The 16639-nt window shown below is 53.5% G+C and overlaps 1 protein-coding gene across 2 annotated transcripts; it reads right to left on the reverse strand.

The window, feature by feature from the left end:
- Positions 1-251: 251 nt before the first annotated feature.
- On the reverse strand, positions 252-15076 carry CXCL12 (C-X-C motif chemokine ligand 12). Of its 2 annotated transcripts, none has more exons than XM_072806266.1 (4): positions 14961-15076; positions 10963-11080; positions 8688-8774; positions 252-6065 (listed from the first exon to the last, which is right to left on the reverse strand). In XM_072806266.1, exons 1-4 carry the CDS (start codon positions 15019-15021, stop codon positions 5972-5974), a joined length of 360 nt encoding a protein of 119 aa, XP_072662367.1. In that variant the 5' UTR covers positions 15022-15076; the 3' UTR covers positions 252-5971. The 2 variants fall into 2 exon arrangements, with proteins under 2 accessions (XP_072662367.1, XP_072662368.1); XM_072806267.1 differs by having other exon boundaries at positions 252-3497; positions 14961-15075.
- Between the last annotated feature and the right edge of the window lie 1563 nt (positions 15077-16639).

Genomic DNA, 16639 nt, shown 5'->3' on the forward strand with positions numbered 1-16639 from the left:
TTGCCTTAGGAAAGGATTCCAGCAAAACCAACTTTCAGAGAAAAGAGAGAGCTTTCCCCGTGCTAGGAATCAGGTGACTAGGAGACATGCCCCCAGAGTTCTTCCTTATGATTAGCATGATTGCAAGGGCCTGTTTTCCACCAACCAGTGTGGCCGCTAGTATTACTTGATCCCTCCGTGTTGGGTTGGAGGAAGAAAAAGCAAGTCTGGAAAATTCTGAATGGCAACATTAATTTCAAACTGTTGGCTGCTACATTTGAATACATGTCTTTATTAGGAAAATTGTAAGTGCATATACATCTTTTCATTGATATGACTTCAGAGTAGAAATGGTGGTTTCTCAAAAGGACTTGTTATTTGTTAAAAAAAAAAAAATTAAAAAAAAAGCACACTGCGTACAGGAAGCTGCCTTCTCCTGGACCCTTTTCACATTATCTGGGAGATGTATTTAAACAACACAAAATACAGTATTCATCACATTTAACACTGAACCCATCACTGCCCGGAGACTGAGAAGCCAGCGAGGTTACTGACTCACAAAGTTGCCTGGGAGGATTTTTTTCAACTTGGCAATGTCAGGGGTCTGCTTAAGGGACTTGAAATTTTATGGAAGCATTTCCTAGGGATGGGGCTCCCTTGGAATGGGTCAGGGAGGATGTGTACAGGGACCCCCACAATTCTCACCCAGCTGCAGAAGGGTGCACTGCCTGCAGGGAGGTGATGAGCAGCCTATGGCCATAACAGCAGGTGGCAGTCAGAAAAGGAAGGTCAAATCGGATCCAATGAAAACGCTGAGAAGTTCTCTGGACTTCACAGGGGTGGGGGAGACTGCAACCTTTGGCTATTCAGGTCCTCTGCTCAAAGCTGAACCTCCTCTCTGGAGGACAGGCCCACATGCAGAGGGTCCCCTTCCTGAGCCTCCTCGCTGGGGTCTCAGCACCTGGCTGGGGCTTGACAGAGACCAGTACAAACACCACATGGTACAGATTGGGATATAAACACATAGCACTTTGGTGGGTCCAGGTCCCCACCCCAGCCCGCAGCTGCCTGGGTCCTGATGCAAAGGCTGGCAGAGAAGGACTGCCCTGGGGGTGACATGGAGCCCAAGGGAAGGTCAGGTGGAGCAGCACAGCACAGCTAGGAACAGCTGGATGACCCCTAATCTGGGATGCACTTGATTTGTATTTTTAAAGCAAAAGCGGATAGGGAGAGCCTTTTCCTTTGCAAATAGACTATTTAAATGCACATTTGCTTTAGCTGGGCAGTCTCTATTTCAGAGCAGATTGCAAGGAGAGCAATTGTTACGCAGATAACTTTCCCAGCAGTGTCTACTCTTAATCTCTTTTTCCCCTATTGCAGAGAAGCAAAGGCTTCTTTATTTAACTGTGACCAAGATTTTGGGCCACGTTTATTTTCTTGGAGTAACAGATTTAATGGTTCTGGTTCATGGGTTCCAGGGGAATATGGTGCCACATTTTCCATGAGAGTTTTTAATATCTTGGATTGCTCAGGAAATGCCCATGCCACAGAAAATTCTATCCTTTCACATATAATTCAGGAGACCTGTAGTGACAGGTTAATTTCAAAAGAGGGTCTGAAACCAGTTCAGTATCCTTTAAAAACTAACGAAGATTTCTGTACTCTATTTTATTCAATATAGCTGATTTGAAGATAAAAATTTTTGTTTGCCTGACAGATTGGCTTTCTACCATGAAGATCCTATAAAGGAATATTTACGAATGCTTTAAGCATGTTACTGATAACCCAAAGATTATTACATCTAAGAACACCTACAATTCACCATTATTTTACCATAATATACTTTCTGCATGTTATTTACAGTGTCCTGTTAATTAATACATTTCCTATTTATGCCCCTTTTTTCTACTTTTGTAATTTAAAATTTCTTCCTGGGATATTTAACCAAAGGGACAAAGTATAAAGAGATAAAACGTAAAACAAAGCACAATAAGCAAAAAACCCCTTAAGTGCCTACCTGTTCAAAAAGAGATATTTTTAAACTGTTTAATGCAACTCTACAAACTGGTCTCAGTAAAGGAAAACACTCAGTAAAGGAAAACACTCTACATGTGGGGTTTTCATCTACCTTTCCAAATATCCCCTTTTTTTTTTAAGAGGAATGCCCTGCTGGACATTCTGGAAGCATAAGATAACAACAGTGGCCAAGTCTGGAGGCCATACAATAGAAGGTAGCAGGTGATGGGATCGCCAAGTAGGCCAAAAAAATGAAGTTAGATTTTAATTGAGAAGGAATCTTCACATCCAGAACTCATCATTTTGTGGATCAGGTTTTCAAAAATCAAAAAAGCGTTGAGGATTCTTTTCCTGTGATTCCCAAAACAATCACATACTCGGTGCAACGGAGACAAAACTCTCCATAGTTTTGATATGGACACCTGTGGAAGCATGAAGGGCTGGTGTCCTCACAGGTCAACATTGCTGCAAACCGAATTCCCTTGGGCTCTGTGGATCCATCTTGGGTTTGTGATCAGTGGAGAAACCTAGCTTGTCCCCCACGAGAGGACTATAGGCCTGATCAGAAACCTGGTCAAAAGACATCTCCTGACTCTGAGCCTTTGCATACGAGAAGCTGACAGCGCACGCACCGAGGACACTGGCTTTGAACAAGAACACAGGATTGGACAACAGACCATATTCTGAACAAGACACAGATGTACACAGTGTTTTCTGAACTCACACAAGACATTTTGATTGGCTTCTGGCTGCCCAGTTAAAATTAAAGCTTTGGTCTTGAGAGACTCTTTTTTCCGGGGTGATGGAGACAGTCGTGGATATGCATGATGATGGATGAGAGAGAGAATGATGACAAGAACGTGATGGGATGTAGAGAAGAGCTCAGGATGAGGGATGCATCTCCCTCACCCCTGGCCTCATACTCCTGCCTGCCTCAACTTGGGGGGCTCTGTGATGCTCACTGAAGGGAAAGACCCCAGCTGGCACTCTGGGGAAGGGCAAGGCTCCTGCCTGGCCCTCTAAACCTAACCCTCCTCCGCCCCTTGCCCAGGGCAGTCTTCACTAGGGTTTGCCGCTGCCCACTGGCTCTAATGCCTCCTCGTGGCTCTTCATCCTAGGACAGGATGATCTGCGGTCCCAGCCTGCACATAGCTCAGGGAGATATGACGCTCAGGAACCTCTGGCCAGGCGAGGGGCTCCATGGGAAAGATTTGATAAGAAAGCAAGTAAAATAACGGCCTTAGTCTAAATTCCTATCTGTCAGCAGTGACACAGGATAATCAAACTAAATGAAGAATAAACACCATATATTTTGCTACATAATCAAATGGTGAAAGTAAGGCAAACTGTGCAAAACGAAGCCCTTGGAAATGCACTGGGCCCTGCCTGGGTGCAGGGGAGCTGCCTTGGGCTCTTTCTAACACTGCTTTCAGACCCGGGCTCCTACTGTAAGGTTTCCTCAGGCGTCTGACCCCACCTGCGCCTCTCACATCTTGAACCTCCTGTTAACAAGAACAGAGGGAGACACCATTAAGGCGGGTTCCCACAGCGGCCAGGCCGCTCACCTGAGACGCCAAGCCCTGCTGCAGCAGGGCCCCCCACTCCTGAATTCCAAATCGCCGCCGCCGTGCACCTCCCTTCCGAGGCCCTGGGAAGGGGGAGGATGGAAAGAGAGGCAGCCAGGGCTGAGTGGAGGGATGGAAGGTGGGAAGTGGAGAAGATGGACGGGCACAGCCAGCAGGGGGCACAGCAGACAAACAAGGGCACACTGACGGACAGCATGGGACAGCGGTCACATGACATGGCAGGCGGGTCGCATTGTCTCAGCCCAGCACAGACGGAGGGCTGGTGGCCCCCCCGCCTGAGTGTGGCTCACTCATCCGAGGCCTTGGCCTCACCAGCCACCTCCATCTACCCCCGACTGGCCCCGGGATCTCTTGGCCAGCATGGCAGGGGTGGCCCTGGTCAGTGCCGGAACTGCGCAGGGCCTAGTTTCAACCACCTCAATGGAGTCCGGCTCTTCTCTCTTCCACGGCCACCCTGTCTTCAGGGAGGTTGGCACCACGCTGGCTTTATCAGACACAGTGAGGGCCTGTGGCCAGTCGAGTCATAGAAGGACAAGACTGGAGCTGGTTTGCTTTTCTGAAGGTGGGGCCAACTGTCTGAATCCCTGCAGCCCCACTCCCCCAGCAGGAGTGGGAGCACTGTCTCCCTGAACCCCGCAGACAGCAGTTTGTCACCTCAGGGCAGCAAGAGCTTGACCCACCAGTGCTAGATGGCAAGTAGCCCTCCACGGTGTCCAGGATGGACTGCCACCACTCTCTAGGTGCAGAGATGCACGATCCTGCTGTATGAAGGATGGAGAGCATGGGGGTACAGCCCTGACCAGTTCCTGGGTGCCTTTGTAAAAGGGGGACCACCCCGCCACGGTTCCCAGTCCAGGACTCCTGCTGGCTTCCAAGGAAGACTGCAGCCCTGGGCAGACCCGCAAACATGCTAGTGACCTCCGGGGCAGGGAGGGTGCCAGCAAGAGGGGTGCAGGCTGAGGGTCAGCCAGATAAAAGGGACGGCAAGGGGGAATGAAAGGTCTTTGGCTGTAGCGCCCTAGCAGGACACTCCTCTAACGGAGAAAAACAATGGCCACAGGGCTCTGTGCTATCACAGGGGAGGGCTTGAAAGCATGAGGGAACACAGTGTTCCAGGTGAGGCTGACCAGCGGCAGGGACCTTGGATTTTCTTCTGATTCCATCTGTTCTGTCCTCCAACCACTTCATCTTTCTGGATCCACATACTGAATTATGACCAGGGGCTTGGGGTGCAGGGTGAGTGTTTATGAGAGATGGGAGGATGGGGAGAACAGTCCGGAGTCAAGGTGTCTTTTCTCAAAGTACTACTGAAATCAGGGCCTTGCTCTCTTAGGTGATCCCCCTCCTTCTGGTCCAAATTAGAGAGACTTGGCAAGAAATCTTAGACCTAAATCTGTAGAGGGTATGAGGAAAGTTCTAGACCTTTCTAGAACACCATGTTCACTTTAAGCAGACATTGCTCATGAGAGAGGACTGACACAGCTGAGTCCCGGGACCTAATCGCACAGGGTCACAGAGCCTCTCCCAGCAGATGGGTGGGGACGGGCCCTTCACAGTTCTTCCATGTCAGGGACCCGTTTCAAGAATCTATAAAGTGAATTGCCTGGCCAACAGGCTCCCTGAGAAGTATTTTCCACAGCTGCTTCCCGGGAATGTGGAGCACATCCCCCCCCCCGCTTCCCCACTCGGTGTGCAGACACCACCCTTGCTCAGGGGTAAAGCTGCTGGCCCAGTCCCAGGCCTAGGGAGGCGGTATGGAGAGGTCCCGCCCCACATGCGTGGCGGGTGAAGAGCCAGGCAGCAGGCACTTGGGAAAGAAGAGTCGGGTATCACCTGCAAAAGGCCCGTCCATCGCCAGCTCTGCCCCACAGAGGTGGTGATGTGTGGCACTGGCAGTGTCAGGGGAAGGGCAGGAGGCACAGGCCTTTTGGGCCTAGGCTCCCGCCACGGGCTAGCGATGGCGCGGAGCAGGCCGGGCAGCCGGCCCTGGCCTCAGCAGGAAGGCAGACTGAGTGTGTGGAGCTGTGAGAGCTGGGGCGTCCCGGGCCCTCTGGGAGAGGCAGTGGAGGGCAGCGGGGAGCTCGGCAGCCTGGGGCAGTGCTGGCGACCCCGGGCCACACTAGAGTCCTGAGATTAGTCTCCTCGTCCCAGACCGCACCCCAGTCTCCGCACACCTACTTTCTTCATAACTTAGCAGACCAGGAAGGGCCTTAAAATGCACATAAAGACAGGAGCCCGTGTGGCCACAGGAGCGCTGCTCCTCCACGGAGGTCTGAGCCCCTGCGCACAAGGCAGGGGGTCTGCTGGGGAGGAGGCTTAGAGCAAATTTACAAAGCGCCGGGAGATACAAGAGCAGCGGGCACTGCGGTCCGTCTCGAAGCGGCAGATAACTAGTTTTTCCTTCTCTGAGCAGCCTTTCTTTTCTTCTGTCGCTTCTTTTTTCCTATCTTTTCTTTTTTCCCCATTTTTTCTTCTCTGCGCCCCCTTAGATAAAATTAGTAGAACCATTAATGATGTTGAAATAAACAGGGGTCTGTTTCAGTCTGCACAACACTGAATGCTGGACTGGCTATCCGTCTAACCCTGTCTTCAGTCTTAGTCCTGGAGGCCCCTGGGCAAAGCACTGTCCACCAGTACTTCATTAAAATAGATCCAACATTTTCCCCAATTCAAAGAAAAATGTTAGCTGGCCTTCCAGAATATCTGTGAACTGGTTATAGCTGCGGCCACTTTGCCAACCTGGCCCGGGAACGGCATTCACATCTGAAAGGGTGTGAAGGCACACCCAGGACCAGGCTGGACTTGGCCTTCTAACTCACCTCAATCCCATCTCCTCTGGCTTCCTTCCTTCTCAGTGCGGAGCTGAACTCTGCTTTAGCTAAAAAAAATACCTGCATTTCAAATCAAATCGTGCTCCGGAGATTAAAGACTCAAGATTCAGGCGGCCATCCAAGGAGAGGAGAAAGGCAGCGGGCCTCATCCCACCTTCTCCTTTCTGGATGCCGGGGGACAACCCTTGGGAATGACTGGGATTGTTCTGGAGAGCAGGGGAGAGAGCTGGTTAGCAGAATTTGATTACAGCAACTGGCTCATGACTGTCACATTTTAATGATTCAAGCTGAATGGTATTTAATGATTTATGGGGTAAGGCCACCTGTTCCCATGAAAGCTTGCTATTAACCATGGCCTGGAATTATGGGATTTTTACATGGGGAAAATGTAAAAGCTGGATATTATGAGAGTTGAGTCTCTGGAGATTACATGGGGATGTTAGGAGAACCAAGGAAGAGGAGGAAGAGGAAGAGGAATTAGTGAGTCAAATATTATTCTTCAGAAAACTAGCACTGCTGTTTCCATTGAGTTAAAAAAAAGAAAAAGGCATAAAAACTTGAGTGGCAGCTCTATTCGGCTCCTGATCAAGGCCCATGCTCACATGTGAAGTCAGCAGGAGGGTTCTAAGGCACCTGACCTGCAGGCCACCTTACCTTCATCGACTCCACAAATGTATCTGAGCCCCATGTCTAATAGCTGATGAATTTTTCTACAGGTAAATAAATTCCCACATACAGTAGGAGCTTGATACCATGAAACAATTAGCATTTTATTGCTAGTGCATATAATGTCACATTTGATACAATTTTAGTACAAGTGAAAAAATACACTGTGGCTAACATTAAAAAGCTGTAATCACATTTATAGATCATATATATTTCTCTACAAATTGCCAGTAGTTCAAGATAATAGAGAAATGTAACCTACTGACATTCATATGGCTCCACTTCAAATATATGAATTGTTCGACTATAAATATATTCTGAAATACATTTTTTTTCTAAAGAAACATAAAAAAATGTGCACAAAAATATATAAAAAAATGCCTTGCAAAAAGTTACAAATACCACCAGGCCCATCTGTGGATCACATTTATGCATGGCAATGTCACTTTGCCAATGTTTCTGATTGGAACCTGAAACCCTGCTGTGGTTTCAGGAGGAAGGGTTAGTGGCAAGATGCTCATTTATTCATTTTTTTTTTTTTTCATTTCTGATTTCAGAGACCTCAGAGTTTGTAGAGCCTCGTGGCCTCTATAAGCCTCAGAGGCAATCACAGAAACCAAATTCCTCCAAACAAGTTCTCAGATTGAAAATTTCATTTGATTCTGCGAAGACCAGCCTTTCGACAGAAGGTGGAGACATGATCTCCCACCCTCCAGGACAGGGCCAGCCCCATTCTGGAGGAGGCCGGAGAAGATTCTCACAGAGGGCCTGAACAGGAGGGGAGGGCAAAGGGAGGAGGAGGCTACAGGGCAGAGCCCCAGCAATCACCCTCCTCCCCACTGAGCATGTACAGAAATGAGAAGCAGAAGCACGATGAAAGCATGCTATTGGAGGCAGGGAGAGGCCTGGGAATGGCCGGCAAAGGGTCTCTGAGCACAGTCCCTAGTGACAGTAGTACATGGAGCCTACAGAACCAATCACCCAACTGGAAAGAGGAGGTGGAGGCGGTGGCCGCTGCCTAACCCTGGCCAGTATCTGAGTCACTGGGGTTGTCATTTTAGGAGGGACACCCCCCACAGAAGCTGTCCATGGCCTTCCTCCAAGCCTGAGAGTCTGGAGGAAGGACACTTTTCTGAGCTCCATGTTTGGCCATCACCTGACTGTGCCCAGATACCCCGGGAGCAAGGAAGAAAAGCTCCAAAACAAACCAAATACAGATCTTGAAGTAATCACAGATTTTAAAAAAGATAATGGGAATGATGGGGATTGTGATGATCAGGAGAGAGCAGACAGTGGGTAATGCTGTTGGGACAATGTAATTTCTTAGAAAAACCCCAGTTCTAAAACAGCCAATGTGCAAGGGTCTGGGGCACCGGTGAATATAAGCTGCAGGATCGTACCAGACACTATAAATGCAGGTGTCTATGTTCTGGGCAAACCTCAAGGCTGAGATCCCAGGTCAGCGTGCTACCCCCCCAGGTGTACCTGGCCCTCCCCATCCAGGCCCACCTCCCCAGCACCTCGCCTTTCCATCTGCCATATCTGCCATACGCTGTTAGCTTTCCTCAAGTGGATCTAGCGGAAAGTCTTTTTCGGCTGTTGTGCTTACTTGTTTAGAGCTTTCTCCAGGTATTCCTGGATCCACTTCAATTTCGGGTCAATGCACACCTGTCTGCTGTTGTTCTTCAGTCTTGCCCTGCCAAAACAGAAGAGGCTATGGATGTGCAGCCGAATGGCAGGAGGCAGGGGCATGATCTGGGCACTGGCTCATCTCACACTCATGTCAGGACCCTCTCCCGCACCAAGTGCCTAGCTTGGCAGGCTGGGGTTTAGGAGGAACTTGGGGCGAGCTGGGGAGACAAATCCCTAGCAGTGGGCAAGTCCCACTGTACAGATACAGGAAGGGGAAAGGTGTGTTTGCAGGGGGAGCCCAGGGAGAGTGCATGCACCACAAAGAACCTCTGAGTTGGCTTCTGAAGGGTGCAAAGGAGTGGGGTGAGTGAGATAGAGGGGGAGGGAAACGCAAGAGCAAAGGCATTAGAGGGGTAACAGCACCAAGGAGGTGGAGGAAGACGGGATGCCCAAGGAGCAGGTGGCCAGATGTAGGAGCTGGATTGAGGGACTTCACCAGCAAGATTATGGGGATTTATGCTGGAGAGTGACAAAGGCAGATTTGTTCTTTGGATGAATCATCTTGAAATACAAGGGAGAGAGAATGAAGAGTAAACCTGAAATAGGTGATCTGTAAAGAGGTATTACAACAGTCTGGGGAACAGGGGTAATGGGTCAGTGCGGGAGGGACAGTGCAGTGGGGGGTGACAGGGCAGTGAGGGAGGGACAATGCAGGTGAAGGGAGGGCTGGTGTAGGTAATTTGCCAGAGAATGGTTCTCAGAGAGATTTTACAAGTTCACTGAATGCTCCACAGTTGCATTTGTTTCTTAAAAATTCATTTGGCACCTTCCTCCCACTTCTCCGCTACACTCACACTACCCCACCTAACAACTCCTGGGGGTAGACCAGACTTCTCTCTCTGGGCCCCTCTCCATAAAGACCTCAAGCAGCAGCCTGCCCAGCCATTCACAGGTCTGTAAGGACAACGAAGGCCAGCATTGTGGCCCGGGGACACCCAGGGGCATCATGCAGCCTCCCTGGTAAATGACTGACAGGTGCAGAGGAAGAGTGTGGTTCGGAGCAATGGGTTTCAATCTGGCTGTCACTGCTTATCGGTTCTGCGTCTGCCCACACCCCCACGTTCTATCTGGTTTCTTGAACTTCAGGGGGCATTCCTAGCAAGTGGACTAGTGCAATGTGAACTGCAAAGCAGGTCTATGGAACTAAATTCAGTATTTGATACAACACCTCTCAAAGGAGAGAGCAGTTTATTGTAAGCAAAGCCAGTGAAAACACATTCACCTTCCAGTGGCCTAAAACATACTGTAAATGACAAACACATTCAAGGCAGCAAAGGCTAGCCAAAAAAAAGACAAAATCAAACTTAAAAACAGTTGGTATTAGGTGGCAAAGGCTTCGGGAGGGCGGCTTTCATTTCAACTTCTGGGTCTCCACCCCATTCTCAGCACTGGGACTTTACAGGAGGTGAGCTCCCTCAGAAGAGACCTGAGACTCTGCACCCCTGCATCTGGACACGTGAGCACACTCACTGTATGTGAGCAGGGGTGCACTCTAGCACACAAGGGCCAAGCAATGAACAGCCACATGAAGGTCTCTCTTCCTGAACCTCGTCCAGCCTCCGACAAGCCCAGAGAGAGGTTTTTATGTGTTATATAGGTGTAATTCTCGTGTGTCTCGTTTCCCATATGAGTGACATCAAATATCAGCAGTTCCCATCAATATCAGAAAAAACGTGTGTTGTGTTTGAGAAAACAGTTAAGTGAGCTGAAAATTTTGAGTTTTACCCAAAGGTTGAAGACAAATTAAACTGAATTGGGGTCTTGTGAGATTTTGCTATGTGATAAAGGATGAATTTAGAACACCAAAGCCTAGAAACTGGCAGGACAGACCACCGTGACTAGCAGAGGGCGACCTCATTTACTGGATTTCAGCAAAAGAAACTCCTGGTTTCTCTGGTCTGGTGGCATCCCACTGTACTGCCGTCTCCTGTGCTAAAGGAGGAAATTTGGAAAAAAAGAGGCAAGAACCAGGAGGACCACAGCAGGGTGCCAAGTGTAGTAAGCTTGGCTACTGAAACTCCTGCCTGGTGGAATCCTCAAAGGCCTTCTGGTAATCAGAGATGCCGCTAATTATGCCAAGTTCCAGGCTAGCTGCTCGGCATGTGTGGGTTCTCCAGCTTTTACAAGTTTTGAGTTAGGTGCTACTACACCCACGGGATGCAACCCTCCTGGAGGATGATGTTCAGACTTACACGATCTGAAGGGCACAGTTCGGAGTGTTGAGGATTTTGAGATGCTTGACGTTGGCTCTGGCAATGTGGCTCTCGAAGAATCGGCAGGGACATCTGTAGCTCAGGCTGACTGGTTTGCCTAGAAGAGGTAGTGACAGCAGTGCAGTTTGTTATGATCCTGCCAAACCTTGGGGATATGTGTATGTATGGGTCAAGCAGCCCCTGCTCAGGTGTCTTAGGGTAACATATATTAATCCCAGGACAGAAGTGTTTCAGTCCAAGGTACTGGGGTTCCCAGTTACTCTCTGCAAAATAAACTCCTCCAGAGCCAACGAGGAAAGCTCTCCTCTCCTCAGGGAAGGAGGAAGGGGAAGCAGGAGCCTCCAGGCTCTCTCTGGTCCCAGGAGCTACCACAGTTCCCTTGGGAGTGCTGCCCTCCCCACCTTCTCCTCACACTCACCTTAAACCGGGGCAACCACAAAAGAATCCCACTGGCAGGTTTCCTACCTGGGAGTCCCCAGAGGACAGGGCAAGGGCCCACATTCTCCACAGCACTCCCCTGAAGGCAGGGAGATTATCAGGGCTGGGGTCAAATGTGGCTTTCATTGTGCAGAGATGCTGTAGCCTCCTGGGTTATATTACCTCTTTGTTTGCCAATCCACCAATTTGCAAAATGCCATAATTGACACTCATTAGTTTAAATAAGCAAAGGGCTCCTGCGGACCACCACTCACCATTTAAGTCTAGAATTGCAAGCCTTGGGGGGCTGGGATATTCGTGTTTTTTTTTTTTTTTTCTTTTCTGCAGATTTTATCCAAGCCCTACTTAATACCCCAAATTATTTGAATTTGTGGATCCTTTCATCAGGGATTAAATCTATATTTGAGAATATTTAGTCCAGAGACTTAAAAAAAAAAAGTTTGCCTGTTTACACAGCTCCCAAGAGCCTCCTGCTGGTCCTGAAGTCCTGCACTTTGGGGCAAGAGAGCTAGGGAAGCTACATGAAACCTTGTGAGTGAGGGATTTCTTAATTTTTCTACAGGCTGCACTGAGTTGAGAGATGGCAGGGCCTGTAAAGACCAGCCTATTTAGCCACTAAGTCAGGGAAAAAGCAGGCTGCCCAGCCCCCTGGGATCAAACTTGATTCCCTAAAAACCAGTAAGGAGAAAAGCCTGGCTTCAGGGTGCTCACACCCAGGATACTGCAGAGCAGCTACAGCAGCCTTCACTTGTATACCTGAACTAACTCCAGAAAGTCTCTGCTGGGGCCTGGCCTTCAGCAATGGCACCCAGTTCCCCCGCTGCGGCGGTTCCTACTGTACTGCCCATACTGCCCTGTAACCAGATCGCCTGGGAAAGTGACCCCAGGGCTGGGGGCGAGGGGGTCTGGGTAAAGCCTCCCCTCTGAGTGTCCTGCCTCTGGTCTCCCTGGAATTCTCCTGGATCCTCCTGAGCTGAGCAGGGACTGGAGAACTGGGGTTGTTGGGTGGTGACATAAAGGGTCCCAACCCCAGTGCAGCAGCACATGAAAGGAACACAGTGTGAAATGCTTTGGCCGGTTGGGGAGGCTGCTCTCCTCTGTCAGGGAAGCTGTTCTGGCTCCACTGGTGGAGATCAGGCCAGAAATCAGAGCTGATTCTGAGCTCAAAATACAGGTTTTTTTCTCTTCTCTTCTTCCCCACCCCACCCCTTGGGAATTATCCATTTCCTTCAAAGGCAATTCTTATTCCTGCTCCCAGGACCCAGTTAGTTAGTTGCCTGACTGTCAAGTGGGGGAATTTCCACAGGTTCTTTTAAAGTGACAGAGCACCCAGGGCTCTTACCTAGGGAATACAGTGCTATGTCTACCTGGTGTCCTCTCCTCCAGCTTATTTTGTCAATATTACTAACTTTTCCAACTGGTTTGGATGTGACTCTGTATAGGCAAGGTACCTGGTTGGTCTGGATGTTTACCAGGGGTTGGGACCTGATGAACCTGCCTTTGTTCAAGAGCAGTTCTGAGAGAACCTTCCACTCTAATGCAGAAAAGGGAGTCCTGGCCTGCCTCTCCAACCAGGCCTCAGAACAAAGCCCAGCCTGGATTTCACCACCCCTGAATACCCAGGGCACACAGGGGCCCAGCTGCTTGTCTGAGGTCAGCCAGTGGAAGGACAGAAGCCTGTGCCTGCACCAGCCCCTGACCAAGGGGGGGGTCTCCAGGTGTAGCTTTGGAACTCAGTATGGGCACCCATGCTCAAGAAGGGCAAAGAAGTATATTCCGGCCTACGAATGCAAGGAGACGCAGACCAGCCTTGAGCCCAGGACCCTGTCCTGGCCATGTGGCTACCAAAAGAGCAACTCAGAGAGGCAAGCAACCAACCCTTTTCAGGGTCAGGATGAGTCTGTTAATGAGACCCCACCCCCCACTCCCTCTGTGCTCCTTCCAGGTCAGCTATGCCTAGGGCTCAAGGACCAGGGTGGGTCCCTGCATTCCCCTCCTTTCTGCAGCTCCCCAGGGAACCAGAGCGGCACCATTTCCCTAGCAAAGTGCAGGATGACAGCTCCACTCCCACCACTCAGTTGTTAATGCTCAAACCAGAGTGTCCCCCAGGACCTAGGGGGTCAGTATGGAGACTCAGCCTAGCATACCTCTAGGCTAGGCGGTGGACTAAATTGCCTTCCATCCAGTCCCTCTGCACCTCTGCCCAGCAACTTACTACACCCCCTGCCCCCAACTCACAATCACAACCTGGAGATAAAGACCTGAGCTGAGATCAAGAGTCTGACATTCAACCAACCCAGCCATCCAGGCACCCACTGACCTGCTACACTTTTAAAGAGAACTCTCCAGGCAGCCGGCTGTGAGCCCCTGGCAGTCCCCGCAGTGCTCCCTGACCCGGACACAGGCATGTTCACCTTACCCACACTGCCCCCAGTCCACTGCCTGTGAGGATGCAGAGGGTCAGCAGCTGGAACCCAGCCTAGCACTGTGGGGGCTCAGGCTGTGCATGGACCGTGGCTGCCCCAAGAGCACTCCCAGTGTCCTTCAACCCTTTGCAGGGTTTGTTGGCAACTTTGCAGCTAAGGACAGCGCGGCCTGACTAACATGGCTTGTTTTATGTATTTAGAGACAACAGTTTATTTTGGTTTGCAGCAGTGGTGTCCTGTGACAGGACAGCGAAATTTCTCTTAAGCTCCAAAAGAAAAAAAAACAAAACAAAACAAACGGGCTCTCCCTCTCCCAGTGAAACAGGACACCACCTTTCCCCGTGGCCTAAGGCCTTGGCGATTGAACTCCGCGGCAGCTCCCTCCGAGGTAGGAGCTGCGGCTTGGCCGGTGACAAAGCGCCCGCCCGCAGGTGTGTCCGGGGGGCAGGGGAGCCGGCAGGAGCGACCCCGGCGCCCCTGGGCCTCTCTTCGAGGACCCCGGGAAGAGGCCGGGGAGCAGGCTGGACGCACGCCCGGGGCCGCTGCGCTGCTGCGGGCCGCGGAGCCGAGCAGGAGCGCGGCCGGGCGGGGGGCGCAAAGCCGACAGCCGCTGCTGGGCTCGCCCGCGACGCCTCGCCGGGGTGCGTGCGAGATGGGGCGGCCTGGTTAGGGGGGCGCCGCGAAGCAGGTCCCGGCCGCACCGCCAGCAGAGCGTCGCGGCGCCGGGCAGGCCACGCCAGGCAGGTTCGCCCAGCGCCCTCTCGCACGCGCAGCTCCGGGCCCGGGCCCCGCGGGAGCGCACGGGGGGGGCGGCCGGGCCCGGGCCAGCGGGTCCCCACCGCGCTCCGCTCCCCCGAGCCCCGGGCGCGCGCCCGGCCCGGGACCCCGCCCGACCCCCGCAGTCCCGCGGCCGCGCACCGTCCCGGAGCCCAGCCCCGCGGCAGGGAGCTGCGGAGCGCGAGGCCTCGGCGCCGGTGCTGGCCGCTAAGCTTCGGGCTTCGGCGCCACGGCCCGAGGGCGCGCGCCCCGCGACGGGGACTGCCTCGACCTCCCCTGCGCTAAGCGGCGAGCTGGGTCCGCTCGGGACCGCGCGGGGCCGGCGGTGGCACTCACCGTGGCTGAGGCACAGCGCAGTCAGCACGAGGACCAGCGCGGCGGCGACCTTGGCGTTCATGGCACCGGCGGGCGCGGGGCGGGCGGGCGCGGGGCGGGCGGCGGCGGCGAGCGAAAGTGCGGCGGGCGGCGGGCGGCGGGCGCTTTAGAGGCGAGAGCGGGGCGGGGCGGGCCGGGGCGGGGCGGGGCGGGGCGCGCGGCGAGGGGCGGGGCTGGAGGCGCAGCCCGCCGGCTGCAGGGGCCCGGCTCCCCCGCCCCGGCACCCCCCGGCTGCAGGGGTCCGGCCCCCCGCCCCCCCGGCCCCGGCCGCTCCTCCCGTGGGCGCTCCGGCTGCGGGGCGCTCCGGCCTCCGACCTTCCCCAGCGCCGCGGGGCCCCCTCCGCCAGGCTCCAGCCGCAGCGAGGACCCCCGACGCGCCCTGAGGCTGCGACAAGGGCCGGCCGTTGTGCCCACTTAGCAGGTGGAGAGACGGAGTCCCAGAGGCGGGAACTGAATGCCGACGACCCTAAGGAGACAAGTCGATGTGCGCCGGCGAGGCCCGAGGTAGCCACGCGCGCCCCGTTCGGGGAGTCCAGGGCCTGGGGGCGCCCGCCGGCTCGGGCTCGCCGTGTGAGCTCCCCGCGAGCTCTGCCTAAGGGAGGGCGACCAGTGTCGGCAGAACCACTCCCGCCCCAAGCCAACGCTCTGGCTCAGTAGCCAGGCCTCAGTTTCCCAGCGGCGACCCCGGCAGCTGACCGAGAACCGCGCGCCCTTAATGGGCCGAGAGGCAGCAAGCTCAGTCCGCTCGCTGCTCCGTAAACGTGTCGCGGATCCTAGGGAAACGCGCCTGCACTTGGCTCGCGGTCCCTCCGCCCCCTCACCCGGGAATGGGCCGAGCGAGCTGCCATCCCGCCCAGGCGCACCTGCGGGGAATGGTCGAGACTCTCCTCCGCCGAGGGCTCGCCCCCGGGTCTGGCACAGGGTGGCTCTGTACTCGGCAAATGGAAGCTAGAATACCGTCCGCATTTCCGCACGTGCTCCCTCTCCCAGCGAAGGCCCTGTGCCACCCAAGGTGTTGAGAGACCCCCCCCGTCCCCTCTCCGTCTTAGCCCAGGACAGTACCCCCAGCGTCAGCCTTTCTGGTCCAGGAAGCGAGTCTGAACTCTTGGCAGGACGTGCCTGAACCTGGACACCCCGAGACAGCCCCGGCCCAGTGGAGAGGGACGCAGGCAGGCGGCCCGGGGGGAGCACGCTTGGGGACCTCACCAGTGACCACAGGATTCCCTTGCCACCTCCTCCTGCCCTTAATGGCATAGCGGGACCGTGGACTAGATTCCATCCCCCGCCCCATGCAAGGAGCGCGCGGCGGGGACAGGCCGGTACCTGGGAAGTCCCGGCACAGGGGGAATGGGTGGGGCCCGCGGGGCCTGGGCTCAGCAGCTGCAGTCAGGGCCCCAGGAGGGGGCAGTCAGCAGGAAGCTGCTGGAACTCCGGGACTCAGGTCGTGACGACGGGTGTCCTTTGTGCCTTTTTTCCAAAACTGCTTTCACGCTCAATCAGATGCACTGTGCACTCACATTTATTCATTCATTCCCTCCAGGCCAGGCGGACTTCTGGGCACTGGGCGTGGAGCCGGGAAACGCACGGGCTTGGTCCCTTCCTTGAACGGAGTAGCCATGGGGGGGGGGGGAGACAGTCCT

The sequence above is a fragment of the Canis lupus genome, chromosome 29, assembly GCF_048164855.1.
Source record: "Canis lupus baileyi chromosome 29, mCanLup2.hap1, whole genome shotgun sequence".
NCBI lineage: Eukaryota > Metazoa > Chordata > Mammalia > Carnivora > Canidae > Canis > Canis lupus.

Excerpts from the sequence above, each read along its gene's own strand:
- CXCL12 (XM_072806266.1), bottom strand. The coding sequence starts at position 15,021 with ATGAACGCCAAGGTCGCCGCCGCGCTGGTCCTCGTGCTGACTGCGCTG. Across the intron at positions 11,081-14,960 it reads TGCGCTGTGCCTCAGCCACG|GCAAACCAGTCAGCCTGAGC; the intron begins GTGAGTGCCACC and ends TACCTCTTCTAG. Across the intron at positions 6,066-8,687 it reads CTGGAGAAAGCTCTAAACAA|GGGGCGCAGAGAAGAAAAAA; the intron begins GTAAGCACAACA and ends ATTTTATCTAAG.